This window comes from Fusarium odoratissimum (assembly GCF_000260195.1).
Source record: "Fusarium odoratissimum NRRL 54006 unplaced genomic scaffold supercont1.14, whole genome shotgun sequence".
Lineage (NCBI taxonomy): Eukaryota > Fungi > Ascomycota > Sordariomycetes > Hypocreales > Nectriaceae > Fusarium > Fusarium odoratissimum.
This window is the reverse complement of record NW_022158700.1, coordinates 122,701-141,123: the sequence shown is the minus strand read 5'-3', so window position 1 is coordinate 141,123 and position 18,423 is coordinate 122,701. Positions and strand designations below refer to the sequence as shown.

At 49.8% G+C, this 18,423-nt stretch overlaps 5 protein-coding genes across 26 annotated transcripts; 2 read left to right on the top strand and 3 right to left on the bottom strand.

Moving 5' to 3' along the window:
- Positions 1-30: 30 nt before the first annotated feature.
- Positions 31-2,462, bottom strand: FOIG_08873 (triacylglycerol lipase). The gene has a single exon (XM_031208998.1). The coding sequence runs from the start codon at positions 2,313-2,315 to the stop codon at positions 417-419; it is 1,899 nt and encodes a 632-aa protein (XP_031061035.1). The 5' UTR covers positions 2,316-2,462; the 3' UTR covers positions 31-416.
- A 512-nt stretch (positions 2,463-2,974) lies between these two features.
- On the top strand, positions 2,975-5,429 carry FOIG_08872 (FACT complex subunit POB3). Its single transcript, XM_031208997.1, has 4 exons — positions 2,975-3,155; positions 3,281-4,006; positions 4,059-4,430; positions 4,481-5,429. The coding sequence occupies exons 1-4, from the start codon at positions 3,145-3,147 to the stop codon at positions 5,064-5,066; spliced, it is 1,695 nt and encodes a 564-aa protein (XP_031061034.1). The 5' UTR covers positions 2,975-3,144; the 3' UTR covers positions 5,067-5,429.
- Positions 5,430-6,375: 946 nt separating this feature from the next.
- On the top strand, positions 6,376-16,745 carry FOIG_08870 (uncharacterized protein). Of its 16 annotated transcripts, XM_031208985.1 has the most exons (4): positions 6,932-7,030; positions 7,431-9,289; positions 9,368-10,105; positions 10,635-13,484. In XM_031208985.1, the coding sequence occupies exons 3-4, from the start codon at positions 10,046-10,048 to the stop codon at positions 12,105-12,107; spliced, it is 1,533 nt and encodes a 510-aa protein (XP_031061016.1). In that variant the 5' UTR covers positions 6,932-7,030; positions 7,431-9,289; positions 9,368-10,045; the 3' UTR covers positions 12,108-13,484. The 16 variants fall into 16 exon arrangements, with proteins under 16 accessions (XP_031061018.1, XP_031061012.1, XP_031061021.1 ...); XM_031208987.1 differs by having other exon boundaries at positions 6,376-7,352; positions 9,365-16,745; XM_031208975.1 differs by having other exon boundaries at positions 6,376-9,289; positions 9,365-10,105; positions 10,635-16,745.
- On the bottom strand, positions 6,559-10,647 carry FOIG_08871 (uncharacterized protein). 6 transcript variants are annotated; one of them, XM_031208996.1, is made up of 3 exons: positions 9,041-10,590; positions 8,921-8,984; positions 6,746-8,876 (listed from the first exon to the last, which is right to left on the bottom strand). In XM_031208996.1, the coding sequence occupies exon 3, from the start codon at positions 7,551-7,553 to the stop codon at positions 7,104-7,106; it is 450 nt and encodes a 149-aa protein (XP_031061033.1). In that variant the 5' UTR covers positions 7,554-8,876; positions 8,921-8,984; positions 9,041-10,590; the 3' UTR covers positions 6,746-7,103. The 6 variants fall into 6 exon arrangements, with proteins under 6 accessions (XP_031061028.1, XP_031061033.1, XP_031061029.1 ...); XM_031208991.1 differs by adding an exon at positions 6,559-6,649 and having other exon boundaries at positions 6,794-10,647; XM_031208992.1 differs by having other exon boundaries at positions 6,746-8,873; positions 8,921-10,601.
- Positions 13,279-17,991, bottom strand: FOIG_08869 (uncharacterized protein). 2 transcript variants are annotated; one of them, XM_031208974.1, is made up of 2 exons: positions 17,851-17,991; positions 13,279-17,720 (listed from the first exon to the last, which is right to left on the bottom strand). In XM_031208974.1, exon 2 carries the CDS (start codon positions 16,396-16,398, stop codon positions 13,969-13,971), a length of 2,430 nt encoding a protein of 809 aa, XP_031061011.1. In that variant the 5' UTR covers positions 16,399-17,720; positions 17,851-17,991; the 3' UTR covers positions 13,279-13,968. The 2 variants fall into 2 exon arrangements, with proteins under 2 accessions (XP_031061011.1, XP_031061010.1); XM_031208973.1 differs by having other exon boundaries at positions 13,279-17,991.
- Between the last annotated feature and the right edge of the window lie 432 nt (positions 17,992-18,423).

Sequence of the window (18,423 nt, the reverse complement as noted above, 5' to 3'; positions counted from 1 at the left end):
CATGCTGGTGAGGCACTGTACAACAATAAATTGTGTATAATTTAATACAATTTATTCTGATATTATAATATATTTCATTCGTCTAAATGTGCGAGTCTCATGTGTAGATCGCATGTGTTCAAAACTGTAGCCCGGCCATTCGTACCTAATCAAACGCCGTGTCCTCCAGTGTACCAAACAAAAACTCCATCCTCATGATTTGCATGAGTGTATCTAAGATGCTAAACTTATCATGGCTAACCGCTGAGCGAGTCCCTCTATATCGCAGCCAAGTGCCCGGACAAGAGAGAGAAAAACAGAAATCAAGCCGCTATAACAGGCAGAGGTGCGTGTCGCTTTCGACCAGTGATCGATGTACGAGATACGAGAGTTGGTCTGGACGTTACTAATAGAATTGGACCTCTCAGTGCCGATTCCTACATCTCATCTGGGGCAAATTCCATGTCTTCAACAGCCCACTCCTTGCATAACCCAAACCAGCTACGAGTGAGACATCTCTGACTTTCTGGCACACTCGTGCTAGGAACGTCTTCCGTTGTACCTGTGGGCGCGGCCGTAGCAGGCACGTTCGTAACCTGGCCAGGTTCAGCTGTTGTTGTGGCCTCAACTTCATCGCGGCAGCCCCAGAACCTTCCAGGAGTATGGCAAGTCGTCGTAGGAGTAGCATCTACGGTCGTTGTAGTGCTGCCCTCGGTAGTCGTCTTGTCCTTGCACCCAAACCAGCCAGGAGTCTTGCAGGTAGACGTAGAAGTCGACGTAGTCGAGGTTGTGGTCGAGGCGGGTGTGGTCTTGTCAAGACAACCCCACCAGCCGGGCGTCTCACAAGTTGATGTGCGGGTCCGAGTACGGGTAGTCATAGAGGTCGAGGTTGGTGAGGATGATGTTGTGGTGGTTTCGGTGCCATTGCTTTCGTACATCTTCCATTGAGCACAGTCCCTACATTCAGGAGTTCGTCTGCACTCGGGAACACCATCGTACTTCTTGATGACATCGTCAATGACAGAACGGATCCGATGTGTACCAATTCCGACCCTCCATCCCTTATCGGCGACAACGTCGTACACACATTCATAGCCAGCATGGCATGCGCTTTCCATAGCATAGCCACCATAGGTGCAAGAAGCTGTTGCGCCATTGCATGTTCCGATATAGACAGGGTCTGCGGTGTGACCAAAATGGAATGTGCCTGTGTTCTCGCGCATTTGGGGATAGTCGGCACTAGCACCAGGAGGAACGGGCAGACCTAGTCTGGAAGCTGGAAGCGCCTCTGGGACGGCTTCAAATGTGACGACGGGAAGACCATATGTCATACCCAGCATCGAGGTGACGGCGCCACCAAGCGAGTGCCCTGTAAGCCAGACTTGCGCATCAGGATAGAGTTCTGTGACATTCGAGTATAGTTCGCGGGCAGCGCCGTAGTAGCGATTCTCTTCCCTTAGAGCCTGGACAACACAAGTGTTGTTGCATGAATACGTGCCTGTGGCACAATCACAGACTTGATGCCAGGTCCACTGACCTTGTTGGGCACAACAGCAGCTGAAGAAGAGGTTGTCGTTGACCTTGTCATTAGTTGTGGTGCCTTCTCCATCAAAAACAGCCATCGACGTGCCTTTTAATCCGATGACAATAGTCGAGTTTGTATCGTCAACAAAAATATGGCCGCGAAGACCATCAGACTCCCATCCGAAATCGGCGCTGCGGTTCCATCTTTCTCCCACATCTTCCCAATCGGTTTCTGTTTCGTCCTTGACATACGCGTTGGCCGTCATAATAGCCAAAGTCAAAACAGTGTCCTTATCTTTGATATCGGGTGAAGAAACCTGATCCATAGTCCATGCCGACGCATCAAGCACGGCTGCATATCCTCTCTGCCGAGACTCGGCAACCATAGGGTCGACGACAGATGGCCTTCGGTCCACTAGACGCTGGATTGTCTGGGAATGGCTCTTGGCTTTTAATCGAGAGACATCATATTCGCCATATTCGTCTTCTGCAGCTAGGTAGACCCTTGACTCGTCATGAAAAACATCTCGCTTCCGATGGAGGCCTGGGTGGAGATGTGTGCCATGATGGTAGATGTGCCGAAGGCTGAAGGTATGCTCAGCGGGTGCAGGAACTTCTGGTGATACTGGAAGTGCTGGCCCAGGAGGTAATAGGATGTCGTCGTGAAATCGGTCGCCGATGTTATTGTGAGCAGATGATGGCGAGAAGGCGAGGAAGGATAGCAACAGGGCAGCGGTTACGCGGCCAGTCGAGGCGCATCGGAAGCCCGACAGTCGGGAGCGGCGATTTGTTGTCATGACGGTATTGACCATCCTACTGAGCAGAAGGGAAAACGCATATACGATTTGAATTGAAGTTTGTTGAGTATGTTGATGGAAAGTAGAGAAAGGTATTGATAGTAGTAGATCATGAAGATGGATGAATGAAGGCGGCGACTGTTATCAAACCTATGATGTTATGCACGTTATCGCTGGAAGTGGAGACTGGAGACCGGAGAAAGAGTCACATGGGGGGCCGACGTAGGCAATGTTGGGGAACTAATAGTGCACGGGGCCAAAGGACTCGGCGATGACTTGCCATTTCGTGGATTTGGTTGAATTCACATGCTAACTACATTGTTTTACCTCATTCTATCTATTTCTACGCAATATTTACAAAGATATTATAGTATTAGCTCGTGGTGTTCTTAAGGACCTATCAAGTTCGACTTGATCATGGATAGTTATCCGTAGTCACCTGCAATTTGGCTGTTGTTACCGTGAGTAGAAACCTAAGAACTTACAGAGAGACGTGGGTGCCACAACGTAATTGAATTTCAGTTTTCTCATTTGATAACCATTTCAAACCTGGGCCTCAAGCTGTCTACCTGTGTTATAAGGTTCCATGTCTCGGTATCTATGACTTTGTGTTAATGCACTCAACCAGTGAGACCTGGAGTAACACATAACAAAAGTGGAGCATTCTATAGTGGCCGCGTGAAGACGCGCGCCGACCGCGACCTGAACCTTTAGCTGAGGGTGCACTCAAATTTCAGACTAAACCGTGCCTTGCATCGTAACACATCGTCACCTCACAAGGAAGACAACATCTTCTTGTCACAGCATATTTCTGCACACATAAAGCTTTCTATCAGTCGCCGAAATGACTGCTATGTATGTAATTTCTCACAATTACCTCTTTTCTACTCGTCACAGATCTTGAACTTGCTCGATCCTTTGATGGTTCTCATAAGCATTGCCGCAGCAACAGCTAGCTAACAAAGTCATCAAAATTACAGCGAGAGCTTCGATAACATCTACTTGGACCTCTCCAAGGAGAGTGGAAAGTGCAGATTCGCAGAGACCGGTTTTGGATGGAAGCCTGCGGGCGGCGGCGATACCTTTACCCTCGATCATAACAACATCGCCTCTGCACAATGGAGTCGCGCCGCCAAGGGCTATGAAATCAAGATCGTACAGCGCGCCAAGTCCGGCATAATCCAGCTCGATGGCTTTCAACAAGAAGATTACGACCGCCTTGCCAAGGTGTTCAAGAACTGGTACAGCACCGTCCTTGAGAGCAAGGAGCATGCTCTACGAGGCTGGAACTGGGGCAAAGCCGAGTTTTCCAAGTCCGAACTCACATTCAGCGTCCAAAACCGACCCGCATTCGAATTGGCCTACTCGGAAATTGGAAACACCAACCTCGCTGGCCGCAACGAGGTGGCTGTAGAGATGGCACTCCCTGATACGGGTGCTAATGCCCAGCTAGGTGGTGCCAGGTCGAAAGGATCCAAGGCTGCCGCTGGTCGAGATCAGCTTGTCGAGATGCGATTCTACATTCCTGGTGTTACCACCCGCAAGGAGGCTGAAGGAGAGGACGCAGGCAGTGATGCCGGTAACGACGAGCAGGAAAAGAATGCCGCTACTCTGTTTTATGAGACTCTGATTGACAAGGCTGAGATTGGCGAGACTGCTGGTGATACTATCGCCACTTTCCTGGATGTCCTACATCTCACGCCCAGGTATGTACAGTTTTCTGCCTCTTTTGTGTGCACGCTAATACGTTGTCTATAGAGGTCGTTTCGATATCGACATGTACGAAGCCTCTTTCCGACTCCGAGGCAAAACCTACGACTACAAGATTCAATACGAGGCCATCAAGAAGTTCATGGTACTTCCAAAGCCTGACGAGGTGCACTACATGCTTGTCATGGGTTTGGACCCGCCCCTGCGCCAAGGTCAAACGCGATATCCTTTCGTTGTCATGCAATTTAAGAAGGACGAGGAAGTCACTATTGACCTTAACTTGAACGAGGACGAGCTTAAGAGCAAGTACCAAGACAAGCTGGAACCTCATTACGAGGAACCTCTCCACCAAGTTGTCGCCAAGATCTTCCGCGGTCTAGGTAACAGAAAGATTTCATCCCCTGCCAAGGACTTTATCACGTACGTCCCCTGTTTTCTGCTGCATCATAAAATTACTGACTCGCGTGCAGACACCGCAACCAATATGGCATCAAGTGCTCTATCAAAGCAAGCGAGGGTTTCCTATACTGTCTGGAGAAGGCATTCATGTTTGTGCCCAAGCCCGCTGTCTACATCGCCTACGAGCAGACACAATCGGTTACTTTCTCGCGTGTCAGCGGAGCTGTTTCAGCGCTGTCGACATTTGACATCACAGTTCTTCTCAAGAATGGTGCCGGCTCGTCCCAGTTCAGCAATATTAGCCGTGAGGACCTCAAGGCCCTTGAAACCTTCTTCAAGCTCAAGGGTCTGCGGGTCAAGAACGAGATTGACGAGGATGCCAACCTCCTTGCTGCCGCCCTCGATCAGCAGATGGATGACTCCGAGGACGAAGTTGCCGCGAAGGCCGACCGTGGCTCCGCTGACGAGGATGAGGAGAGCGTGGATGAGGACTTCCGAACTGATAGCGAAAGCGATGTAGCAGAGGAGTACGACAGCGCCCACGAGAGCTCTGGCTCAGGCAGTGACGAGAGCAATGTGGATGAAGATGAGGAACGGGATGATGATGACGAGGACGCCGAAGAGGAGCGTCCTAAGAAGAAGAAGAAGACAGGTTAAACGTAGCATAGGCATGTGGTTACGGAGCGTGTGTGTCGTTGAAGTGAGACACGTGAGCAGTTTAATGGGAGCGGGACTAGGGAAAACTCTTGGTCTTGGAGACTGAGATACCAAAGGCGTTCGGGCTAGAAAGACGATTTCACACTTCTACCTGGGTTCATGTAGTAGTAACTGTTACCAATTACAATTATTTCCGCTTTGACAGTTTGGTCAGCAAGCTGTCTCTCTGCACGACTCATGTTCAGAACAACTTTGCGGTGAACATTGGTCATGAGATCCATGGCATTGGCATATAGTAGACCAGACTAGATCGATTGAGGCTAGATGAATTTAAGCATGCTTTACGCCTGAGTTTCTTATTTTGGGAAGTTTATTCAATAACAAACTATAATAAATCATTGAGTTGAAAGAGCCTCGGATGTCCTTTAGCCTGTAATATATCTACTACAGGCTCGTAATTGATCGAGCCATCTGGAGTATTCCTTGTTCTCGTCACCTGTAGAGGGGTACATTTGGATTCCCCCCATCACTTGTCAGCCGCAAGGAGCTAGTGACGACTATCAAGAGAACCCCCCATAAAATCTTATCGTCGGCTTTACAACGAACAGTCTAATTACCATCGTATCAGTCTCTGTTATAGTGCTCCCACGAGTGGCAAACAACGTACGAGTGCCAAGGCAAATACGTAAATAGGTACAGTAGCCAACAATTCTGCTGAAGAAAAGAAAACATGGATGGATATTCTCCGGAAGGCTGGCTGCTTACTGTAGATCACGATCCTGCACTCTCGTGTGCGTTCCTGTACACCCAATGTGAGTCTTGCTGATTCTATAGGTGGAGACGGATAGTTGCTGAACGTTCTCGGTTTGGCTCCGACGATCAGGGGTGGCCCTTGATCGGCGATGACAGGTTAAGAGACTGAGGTACTGCAAACCTCACTGAGGTACGTAGAACTCTTACAATACCTACATGTTAGTGGTAGGTTGGAGGTGATCTGATACCAAAGCATCGTGGTGATGTTGATCAGCTCAATCCACCAAGATTTGGTGTCATGGAAATTACCCTTTCTGGTAATAGTAACGAGATCCGAGGGGTAAAAATCAAGTCTCGTATTATTGGGCATATTTGGAGAGAAAAAGGTGCCATTCAAAGGTCCAAGACCTTGTCGTTTAAGGTTTGGACAAAGATCAGATCAGCCGGGGCCAGGGGTGTAAGCGAAGTTTTGCTTCTGCCGAAGTTCAGCGTAACAGCGCAATAAATGAAAAAGAAAAAAAATATTTTCAGGTATTACCGCATTAGTATGTGACAGCTCACACACTCCGGCTCCGACGTGGGTTCAAAGGGGGGCCGTATCCGAGTCAGTGCATTGAATTGGCCGGGCCGTTGGTTGGGTCACCTTGGAAATGTGTATGTAATTGTCGTGTGAAGGATGGGAGACTGCAGATGAACATTTGTGTCCCGTCAGCGATAATGCACGAGAGGGTTCTGACAACCTGAACGGCCGGCTACTCGGCCTGCAGAACCGAGGATCAGGGGTACCTGGAGCATGGAGCCTGGAGGGTATCACAAATAATGCCTGGGTCCTATAACAGAAGGCCCTGTCAGTCAAAGAGGAGTTTTGTTTGGGTCGAATATCCATGATCTGACCCTTCAAGGGTTCTTGGGAACGCTCGCTATCGCTGTCTTCTGCAGAACAAGCTTTTGAGTTATAGAAAACGTTTTCTTACATGAGTTTAAGACGTAACTATGACTTGCTCGACCTGAACTGAATCTGTGTAAGTGGCAGGGAAGTTGACCTGTCACGATCTCTATAAATCCTTCGTCTTTTCGAGCAATTCCTTCGGTTTCCCATCAAGTAACTAACACTACAATTCTCTTGTCCGTTACCTTATACTACATCCAACCTTCCTCCTCATCAGCTCCACACACAACGCGCACATCGTGTAATACCTGGCATGAAGAAGGTATCCGTTCTGCGTCGCACCTTCCCAAACACCTTACTCCCCGTGCAGGACAGGGCAGGCGCAGGGTTGGCAGTTACCTAGGCACAGTATCTGTCTGTGGCATCCAGTCCATTCGTTGTCCTAGGAAAGTGCGGCTGCCTTCCGAAATGACGCTTTCCTCTGTTTCATACGGTTGACTAATTCCGCCTGTATTTGATCCATCCCAAGAAACTTTCTTCACAAGGCAACTTACTCGCGGCCGAACGTAGATCAGGGCTGAATATGAGCTATACAACATTTCGATATGAATTGCCAGGGCTGAGCAAGCCACACAAACTATTATGCAAGCCCTGCCACTACATAATCGATTGTCTGTTTCACAAGAGGAGAAGCAGCTCCGGGATAACTGCACTTTGCATAGGGTGAAGGGGGATGTATTCCTTTTCCTTTCGGAAGTGACGTTGGCTTTCGACCAACGACTTGTCTGCACTATCTCGGTCGACGAGCACGAGTTGTTCACACTCTGCAGCAAACTCAACGCCATCAAAAAAAGATGTCACCGCCGAAAAGAGGAAACAAGACCCAGAAACAGTGACGTCGAACGAAAGGGCTAAAAAAGACTACCGCCACGAAGACGGCAGCGATAGATGGACATGGTTTAGCCCACAAAAAACCGTTGTCTTTCCCGTCCGTCATGTTCAATCCTAACGACGCCCCCCCCAAAACGACATATCAGCTCAACGGCCAACAACCACATCCGGCTTCATTAGTCCCCAATTCCCTCGAAACGTCTTAGCTTCAGCATCCAACGTGAATCCCTTTAGCCCAGGGTCCTCTTTTCCCAGGCGTGGCATACATTTTCGTTGGGTGGGCTACAGGCTTGCGGCCCCTCCCCCCTGGTTGTAGCCAGCCACCCCCCCGCTCCTCGGTTGCGAACTTGGATCAGACCACCATAATACAGACATATACATACAGAATTGTGTGGTCATTACGCGGTCTGATTTGGATCAGAAGCCATCCGTACCTGGTTGGAGTGTTCCTGTCAAAAATACCAAATCAATGGAACCATCTAGTTACAGTTATCATCTCCGTGCTGCTGGATCCGAAACAACCGGGCCACGGTACGAAGTCATAGCAAAATGAAGAAGCTTGTGGTATCATCTAGTATCACGATGGCCGTGCCTCAGTCACCTGGTCGTTATTCCCAGTATGCCCAGTGAGCTTCTCGAGTTACGAGTGGTCCTTCTTTCGATGAGCCACCTGAATACCTGGGCTGGTCGAGCTGTGGCACTTGACAGAATGGACTCTTGGCTTTTATGAGATAACGGTTGAATATCGTCCTTCAATCTGCAGTTTAGAACGGGCAAGAGCCTTGCGGAGTGGCCCGGATAATCTAGTTTAAGAAGATCCAGATCTGACCGCTCACAATTGTTACTACAACATGATTCGGCATCGCGCCAAACTGACAGAACTCGGAGAACGACACTGACAGGGAAGATATAGGCGCCTCAAACATGCACCCTTTCGCGCTTGACATGTGAGCGGTAGGGCTTGTCAAGCCAAGATGTCCAATAAAGGCTGGATGGGCAAGGTCTCGATATGCCGATCACTTTACAGAGCACGAATGCCCGAAGTACCACTTACAGTCGGTCCCCGTCCCCTTCCCGGACCTAATCCCAGTCCCGGTTTCCTGTCTCCTCCCCCCCCAAAGGAGTCCACCTATTTCCCAGGTCCATTTCCAGCTCAGGTTTCCCAGAAGCTGTCCCCAAGTCCCCCTTTGGGCGGTAAAGGCGGGGGCACTGGCCAATTCGATTGTCGAGTTAATGCAAACACAATCAGGGCGTCGACTTGAATCCACACATGGCTCCTCCATCATTCAGCATTGGCTTTCCCACGGCCACGGATTCAAACCAGCCACATCTTCCTATTGGAAGCCTAATAGTTCACGTGGGGAAGGGAAGAGAAGCTTGTCCTGCTTTGACACAACACCATCAGGTTGCCCTATGTTATTTTTGACAAAACAGATCTCACCACATCCTATAACTAGGGCGAATGCGTGAGCACGCCAGAGTGTAGTCATCAAGGGCCTCGAACCATATTACCGCTCAGGCCTCGGGACAACTTTGGATGTCCCCGTGACTAGTCACTCGACTCTCACAGCCTCAGGGGAAGAGGTGACAGACGGAGGAGGGGAAGGAAAGGGGCCGGAGGCCGAAGTACGAGAAAAGGGAAGACCACCACGAGGATAGGCAGTCGATAGTGCGGCTGAAGAGGGAACCTGTGAGTAAAGATGTGACGATCTGGGCAAATGTCACCCAACCCAGCATGTGCTCTGACGTTAACAATGGTGTGAAGCAGGTACGCGGAGCGGCAGTGAGGAAGACCTTGAATGCCGTTAGTGGAAACGAAAGGCACGGCCACTCATTCGCTCATCATCTGAGAAAGAATTAAGGGCCTGAAAAGACATTCGATCCGTCACCTAATAGGTGACCGATTGTCTCGTGGTGCCGAGAAATCTCTTCGGTGGGGTGACATTTTATCTTGTGTTTGGTGGGAGCACGAGACTACCGTACAGTATCGCCCCTCCTGGACTGGAATAGGGCCCTCGATCTTCTAATTTGCTTGTTGAATGCAAATCGGCGTCCGTGGCGCTAGAACTATTGAGCAGGTTCTAGTGACGTCGAAGTCTGCGGCTTCAAATTGCTGTATAAGCAGTCGGGTCCCTTAAACTACCAACCTCCGTGGTGAAGTACGGTGCCGGCCACGGGCCCAGGCCGACTGAATCAACGGAAGTTGTTTATCAAGACGTTCACTGATCGAAGCTCGATCGCACTTCCACTCGATATCATACCTTGATCCTTAGATCACAATCGACGACCAGTTGCTATCAAAGTGACAGCCAGGGCACGCCTGGTTGCATAGACAAAAGCGATACCCAGCCCACTCCTCCAGACATCTAAACACAAGAGCCGGACGAACACTCAAGTGGCTACGCAGATCCAGAATTTGCTGCAGCCTCCGACTTCCAATCCCACCATGGCGGGGGATCACAACGAGGACCAGTCATTCTATGACTTTCTCATAGAAGAGCCAGAGGTACGTTAATTGGCGACGAGGCGACGGTGGAGAGTATCCTGCTGCCCCTTGTGCGATGTGAATTAAAGTTGAAGAGGTAAGTTTGGCCAGTTGGAGATATCCTGTCGAGGTCAATGCTCAATAGCATGTCATGGTTGCAGCAAAGCACCTGAGACATGTCAACACCATGCATCAGGCCAGTGGCTGAGTCTCGATCCAACTGGTGTCCGGCTCGATTCCGTCTCTCCCGAAGAATGACTCGAGCTATTGAATCATGGTTTGTTGTCGCGCCCTGGTATTCAATGGTACCACAAAAAAACTCGTTTAGAAGAGGCCAATTTTCGCAAAAGTTTCCTCGTCGAACGAGACGCATTCAATTCAATAGCTCAGGGGCAAAAGAACCGATGGGGAAAAAGAGCTGAAGCGAGTCGAGACCACGAAGAGACAGTAGAGTGGCAATTTTGAGACAGAGAACAGGAGATGAAAGAGAAGAGTGAACAATTAGTGAAGATGGAATAAAGTCTAACGTTTGGCGTTTCCGTTGGAGCAGATGATAGCGCCGGCGCCACCCGGTCATTTCCCACATCAACAGCCCATTTCGTCGCCGAATCGAACCAGCCGCGATGCGCCGCCGCGGCCAGAACCGACCGAAATCGAGACCCACCACCACGCGAATCCAAACGCAAATCATCACTCGGGTCCGGTGACCTTACCGGGCCCGGTACTCGGAATGCAACTGCCGGGCACCGTTCCTGAATCGTCACGTGCACAATCACGCGCTCATCTTGAAATTGACCTTGATATCGACTTACACGCGCAGCAACACCCACATGGTTCCCATCTTTCTCACGGTGCGCATCCCCAGGCGCACGGAATTCATGGTCACGGCCATGGCCATGGAGCTCATTCAGCTCAGAGTTCAGCGGGTCTTCCGCCCGCTGGGTTTGCAAGTCACATCCCTCCCGCCTCTTCTGGCCCAATGTCGATGGATTGGAGCATGTACCATGTTCCTCCAAATTTGCAGCTAAATCACCCTCAGTTTGATTTCGAGATCCCAGGGCATATGGGCGTTGTTGGGCATTCGAATCATCTTTCGCATGCGCCGACAGATCCAGCCTCGTTTTCGTACGGAAGCAATCTCGTTTCACCTTCAAGCATTCACCCGAATAGTGCCCACTTCGATACCGGCGTTCCAAGTCAATGGGACGATTCTATGAGCCATGATGCCAGCACTCCAAAAGTGCGGACCCCCGTTCATCATGTTGCTAGCAACCCCTGGGCCGAGATAGACGAGCCTACAGGAGACAATAATGCGACACCGGCTTCTCGTCCACGAAAGACTCCTCGACCAAGACGACAAAAGAAAGAGGCTCGCAAACTATCGGACGCTTCCCAGGGGGCTATGAGTAGCAGTACTGGTGGGACAGCACCTTCGATATCCGATGCTGCCAGTCCCAGTTCTGCATCGCAGAACAGCCGTGCCAGTATTGGCTCCAAATCCGTGTCCATGGCCTCGACAGCATCGACAACATCTAGCCGCCAAAGCAAGCTCCGCAGTGCTTCTCGGACATCCAAAAACAGTCGAGACAAACCCAACGATACTCCCGAAGACCGTCGAACACGAGCCTCTCATAATCTCGTCGAGAAGCAATATCGAAATCGTCTCAATGCTCAATTCGAATCTCTCCTCAGTGCGCTGCCCGACCAAGCCCGCCATGGGGAAAGTGGCAGCGGCAATGGAAACGAGGATAACGAATCCGACCATGCAAATGATGCTGACAGACGTGTCAGTAAGGGCGAGGTGCTTGAAATGGCTCGCAAGCATATTCAAGCACTAGAACGTGAGAGAAATCAACTCGAACTCGAGAACCTTGAGCTTCAGGGCAGCCTGCGACGACTCAAAGAATCAAATTCCGAAAGCGCAACATCCTCATCGGGCCAAGAGAACTCTGTCGAACCCGACACAAATAAGGATCACAAGAGGGAGCGGGATGATGATGATGATGAGAAAGAAGGCTCATAACAAACAACATATGATGGGTATAGAGAGGCAAGAGTTGCACACTGCATCCAAAGTTTTTGAGAGTCAGGCTTCTCAAACGAGATGTTCATGAACGACTATCTGTTTGATAAGTTTGCATCTCTCTTTAACCGTTCTATGCCCTCTTCTATATTCCTATCCTTGTTTGATTATCCTTTGGCTTGCTTCATTTGTTCGCACCGCATGTTGGTCCCATGACGATTCGTTTGACGTGAACACTCCTTATCCATGCGCCCTATTACCAGATGCCCCATCAATATTCGTTTTCATGTTTTGGTTCTCAAATTGTGGCAGATTCAAAAGGGGCGTGGCGCTCAGGCAGTATCACGAATGGAAGTGGCTATGTCCTTTCATGGGTACTTGCTTATATGTTTGGTTGGCCTTATATGTTTGTTTTGATATTCTTTTTACATTCCCTCACTTAGACATGTGTGTTTGATTGTCCTTGTTACACCTCCTTACCTCATTACCCATGCCATCCTTTCTTTGAACTTACGACTCACATGACACAAAAGCCTCAACACCCCACAACAGATAGAGACATGGGCTTGACTTGATTGGACTGGACACATGTTCTGTGTTACATCATGTTGCCACGCCTTCTTACTTGAATCTTCTTCTTTGTCTACATTGGTGTGGAGCATTGGGATTCTATATGAGAACTCTACGGTTTAGTGTTTTATATGGAGCAAGCACGGGAGGGCAGAAGGAACAAAGACTTTAGAAAATGGGAAAGGGATAGACATGACTTTTGGGCATGGGTTATATGACACTGGCTTCTCAGAGACATGTCTGTCTATAATCAAGTTCATGGAATAGACTTATGGTTGCGGTTTGAAATTCATTCCACAATTATGCATGACAAGCATCTTCGGTTGACCTCCATAACTTGAGTGTACGTTGGCTCTGCTTCGAAGAAACTATACAAGAGTCGGGCATTTATCCTGGACAGCTAAATCAGCCAATGTAATGAGCAAGGTGCTGTCGTATACTCTTGGTTCCTGAATCGTCTTGCGTACCGTGAACCACTACATTCAATGCGACCCCTGACGGATGACATGCAGGGATTCAGAGGCAGACATCATCTCAAAGAATGCATCGTAATTTTCAGTTGTTCAATAAGTTGGTCACTTAGCATGCGAATTAATGAAGATTTGGTTGTTAAACTTTAACATTTTTTTAGTCATTTTTAACTTAGTATATATACACAAAGAGCAAGTAAATGTCTCAAAGTCAGCGCGCTTGGCAGAAATGCATTTTTGGCCGTGGTGCCGGTATGTTGTACAAGATAGCTTACTGCTATGTGCCTCTGATTTTTGTCTAAATGTTCATAAATCCATCACTCATCATAACTGGAAATATTGCGCCAGTTGGTTCCCAAAGGTCTCTCCTACAGAGTTGGACCTTGTTCTCACCCGTTGGCCGACCCCCCAGTGGTCGACTCCGAAAAGACATTGCAGTAAAGATGAAAAAATAAATAAAAACACACCCAATGCCTTGTTTAGCTTTTGAGTACCGCCCCCAATGCCCTGAACTGCTTTCTGCAGATCAAAAGTACGCCTTAAATGACCTGGTTGCCGGAGGCTGAAGTCAAGGCCTGAAAGCCGGACCATAGGACCAGAGACCCAAGTATAGAATGCCTTTCGCGGCGAAGCTCAAACCCGTACAAAAGAAATCCGACCATGGGCTGACACACCCAGGAGCACAGTGTCTTGTGTAAAAGCAGTGTAAAGGAGGCATATGCCGCACGTGAGAGAGATATGAAACGGAAATAAAAAGAAAGCTGCCTCAAGTGTTGAGGTCGAAAACAGGTAACAAATCAACATGGAGCGATCAAATCACTTTAGATACGATCGCCATTGCCCTTGGCATATGTACGAGGAAATAGGGCATATTGGCCCACAGGAGGGGCCTGAGTGCTGAGACTTGTTGTTCTAGCACGAGGACGTCGGGTCTTGGGAAGCTCGACAGACTTAGTGTTGTTGGGGATATCATCCCTGACGATAGACTCGCTTGCGTGGCTCTTGTGGTGAGGCTTCTTGGTAACGGGCACAGAGGGGAATGGTGTGAGCTCAGGGACTGTGTCCTTCTCGGTGGAGGCAGGAGGAGTAGTCTCTTCTTCGTCGCTATCATCGTGTGATTTGATGATCTGTGACTCGCGGATTGTGTTGTTTGACTCAACCCACTTGTTCAGTGACGTGCTGCTGGTGAGACGAGTCAAGTTAGTCCAGGTGGAGTTGGTAGAGACATGACGCTCTCCAGTAGAGTCAGAGAGAGATGTAGAGTTGGTAGCAGTAGTGGAAGTGCTTGCGCGTTGATGAGACATCTGAAGAGAGGTGTGACTGGCAGCGTTGCTGACATCCTCATAGGGGTGGTTGGGGTCAACGATACCATGAACCACATCATCCTCACCCGAATAGCTCTGTCTCTCAGTCTCATTGAGGAGCATCTGTTGATGGTAGTCACCAGGGATGAGTAGCGAAGGGGACAAGGTAAAGCCATATGACTCCTTGAAGCTGGATGCTCGAGAGTCGTTTCGACAATGGCTAAGATTGGACGGGCGGTGGACCTTGTCACCACGTGGGAGCGAGAAGTTATTGGTCACAGCGACTCCCGTGCTTGGGGTGATGGCCTCGAAGGCACTCTCCGGCGAGGCCTGACTAGCTGGGCTTAGAGCCGGCATATCAAAACGGGACGCGGAAAGCATACCGGGAGACGACTCAGCAGTGCCGATGATCGGTAGCTCCCTCAACTCATCGTCTTCAAACAGAGCCACTTGAACTCCAGGTGCATGCTCTCGTCCACCTTCCAACGACGGTCTCTCCCACTCGTAATCGAAGTTGGCATCGGCCTCGTGTTCGTAACAGTAGTCGATATCATCCTCCCAACTCTCCCTAATGGAATGAGCTTGGCCGTTGTAGTGTCCAGCACTGTGTTGGGCAGCATCGTTCTCGAGAGTCTGGGATCCCCGAAGAAGAGGGACCGATTGGCTAGCACGCAGTGAAGACCTGGTGCTGATGATACTCTTTGGTGATCGTCCAATGTTTACCATGTGTTCTTCTTCCTCTGGCACATCTGGCAATGGTGGCTCATAACTTGCGGTTACGGGAAGTGGCCAGGCTGCATCATCGGGGGTGGTGATCGCATGCGAGAATCGGTGATCGTCTACTGGCAATACTGCCTGTTCAGGGGCCATGGCGTAACCATGAGATGTTGCTGGAGGTCGCTCCATGATCTCACTAGGGCTGAAAGGTTGAGGGTGTCGGAACCCACCACTCGTCAGTGGACGATCAAACCTTGCCACTGCAAGTGCGTCACCATCTTGCAGGCTGGGCTGTCGGCTTGAGCCTCTTGGGGGTGGAATAGGGGCACCCAGAGTAGGAGAGTGAAGTGGCTCAAGCGGAGGAGGTCTTGGGGGTCGGACTGGTCGAGGTGGGCTGGTACGGAGCTGCTCCTGGGATCGAGCGTGCTTGATCAATCGACGTGGAAGGTTAGAGGCTCTTGAACTACGGGGAGATACTTCGTGTTCGACAACGCGGTCTGAGTAGAAGCTGGGTTGGGGGTGCTCCTGTCCAGGAGTACGAGATGCTGAGTTGGCTGCCTGTTCGCGTGGAGTATGCGTCACATGCTGAAAGTTGAAAGGTCCAGATATCTGAAGCTTCTTCTGTAGGGCTGTCTCGTCGCGAGATGATTTCCGGCGTGCAAAGATAGTAGGCATGATGGCGTCCTTGAAGGTGGTCAAGGAAGTTTCGCTGCTTAATTCAGTCGAGTACAATGAACTTCCCGATGAGCTCTGGGCACTGCTCTCACGTCTTGAGCGTCCTGACTTGCTCGACTTTGCACGGCGATGGAAGATGTTCTTGCCCAATACTTGCACACTGTCGGGTCGGTCTCGAGAAGAAGAAGTTCCGCTAGTCGTAGATCGTTGGGACGAGTGCCGAGTAATGCTCATGTTTTCGAATCCCTGTTCCCATCCTCGCTCACTATTCACAAACGACGAAGACCCAGACGATACAGCCCGGTGACCTCGATTAAGGTGAGACGCATGTTTCATCTGCTTGCTCAATTGGCGAATTCTCTCGGGTGACGGAGGGCCCTCTATGGCTGGCACCATGTATTCGTCCAGATCGATGGGTGAGTGCCGGGTGTGGGGGGATACATCGCGATAGCCATGGGCATCGTTGCTGGCATTGGCCTGAGCATTCTGGTTCGTATCGCGCCTGGAACGATCCGACTGGTATTCTGAGTAATAAGGCATTGTAGCAGCCCACATGATTACACAAGACCTCCAAGAGGAGGGCGACGGCGGAGCGTGCCCTGTATGTAAACAATGACTTGCGAAACTGGCCTATTCCACAAATTCTTGTTGTTGATCTAGACCAGGCAGGGCAGTGAGATAAAGTAAGGAATGGAGTAGGTGAGACCTAAAAGAGAGACTTGGGATAGGGCAGATCAGATGCCACGAGGTTTCAAAAACGTATCGAAATGAGGGGTGGGAAAGGTCATCGGGAGATCAAACAACAAGATTATAACAACGAGGATGCAATGTACATATAAGTTAACAAGATGAGCGAGAGATTGATGCAATCTTGGGGCAAGGCAGCTTGTACCCTCCCAAAGATTAGACAGGCCCTAGGAACTGGGGCTAAGGGAGGCTAGGGCGGTGGTAAGGGGGGACCCTCGACAGGGCTTCGAGTGGGTTGGGTTGGGCTGTCCCTGGCCCGTCTCGACGGACACAAGCCCCGGGAATCTGGGGGGGTTTTCCTTCTCTGCAAGGCCCATTCTGGCCGGGATAGTCCAGGTAGGATATGCAAGGATACATCGATCAGGCAGACTTGAGTGTCGGTACTGCAATGCGTACTGTGCGAGTTTGAGTGTATGTGCCTGTGCCTGTGTCTGTGAGTGCGAGTGCATTTCCCTAACCGTAACCTCAGACGATGCTGGACTCGTCGTAAGGTGACATGAGGTCCGTGGTGGTGCCATAGACGCCCTAACTGCCTACCCAGACAGAGACCAAGTGGGTGCAAGATGTTTGACCATCAGTGAGTGTTATCTTGTACGTCAGGTTAAGACAAGCCATTACACAGACACGACGAAACACCGTCAAGCAGAGAATGAAGAGGTCCAAACAGTCAAAAATGACCTGCAAACATTGCACATCCACAGAAGCAACTATAAATAAGTGGATGTTGACACAACGATGCGATGGGTCGTTACGCGTGCGTCAATGGGCAGGTTTTTTTTCTTTCTCAGCAGCTTGAAACAACGACAAGAGCTCAAAGCCAAAGCACAAAAAAAAAAAAAAAAAAAGAAGGAAAAGTCGGTCTCTGCAGTTGGGTTAGTTAGTAATGGCAACGCAGCAACAAGTCGTGGAATCTAGACTCTGTTTATTTCTCAACTGTGCATCGTTCAATACACGATATCTTGCGGTTCAGCACGCTGAGCTCGTGCCAGATAACGACATTGGATTCCGGCGCCCGGTTTGATAGACTTTCTGTCTCCAAGATTTACTAGCAAAGCTTCTGAGTGACACACAACTGACAGACTGCGTCAAGCCTGCTGGCCTCAGTGCGATACTCGACAGAGGACCAAAGCCTGTTCCCTGTTAGCTCTGCTCTATGTCAGTAGCTTTTGGGGAGCCAGCTCCATGAACAATGCAGGAACGAAGTCATAGCCACTCCGCTTGGCTCGGATGACGAATGAACCCACAGAGCAGGTTACGTACTCGGCCATTGACGTCGTGGGGAGTTCTGGAGACTGGAGGTGTGACATGAACACAGTGAGCCGGCCCCTTCAAGTTAGTATTAAGACTCTATGATCAAACGATTCGTTATCTAGAAATGGACATGGACAGAATGTAACCGGGGAGTCCTTTAAATCAAAATCGGAGGGATCTAATGAAAGTTCGAAATTACTTACCGAGACCTTGACATGGCAACACTTCACAGAAGACATGCAATAGACCCAGAAGAGAGGGGATCGGTGAAAACTGCAAGGGTCTTCTCACCCAGCCCTTCTACCCCACTGCATTTCCATCCGTATATTCGGAGCCCTTGGGACACTCGCTTTGTGCTTCCCCATGCATGGCTTCATGGTTCTCTTCATTCTCATTTACGCTGTGCCGTTTCCATGCCTTCGACTAATAATCCATCGTCTGCGAGACATGCAATCTCAGGGATGCCACAGCAGCTGCGTGTTCATTCACGCACCATGTTATCGTTTTGACTTGACTGAGAGGACTGAACTTGAGAGCAGGGCAACAGATGACGCGCTAGCTCAAGAACCTTTTTGCGGGTCA

What these genes read in the sequence shown, in the direction of transcription:
- FOIG_08873 (XM_031208998.1), bottom strand. Translation starts at nt 2,315, where the DNA reads ATGGTCAATACCGTCATGACAACAAATCGCCGCTCCCGACTGTCGGGC.
- FOIG_08872 (XM_031208997.1), top strand. An exon ending in GTCCTACATCTCACGCCCAG is followed by an intron (nt 4,007 to 4,058) that starts GTATGTACAGTT and finishes CGTTGTCTATAG; the next exon opens with AGGTCGTTTCGATATCGACA. An exon ending in CCTGCCAAGGACTTTATCAC is followed by an intron (nt 4,431 to 4,480) that starts GTACGTCCCCTG and finishes ACTCGCGTGCAG; the next exon opens with ACACCGCAACCAATATGGCA.
- FOIG_08870 (XM_031208975.1), top strand. Translation starts at nt 10,046, where the DNA reads ATGGCGGGGGATCACAACGAGGACCAGTCATTCTATGACTTTCTCATA. An exon ending in TTCTCATAGAAGAGCCAGAG is followed by an intron (nt 10,106 to 10,634) that starts GTACGTTAATTG and finishes CCGTTGGAGCAG; the next exon opens with ATGATAGCGCCGGCGCCACC.
- FOIG_08871 (XM_031208991.1), bottom strand. Translation starts at nt 7,553, where the DNA reads ATGGCGTTGAGTTTGCTGCAGAGTGTGAACAACTCGTGCTCGTCGACC.
- FOIG_08869 (XM_031208973.1), bottom strand. Translation starts at nt 16,398, where the DNA reads ATGTGGGCTGCTACAATGCCTTATTACTCAGAATACCAGTCGGATCGT.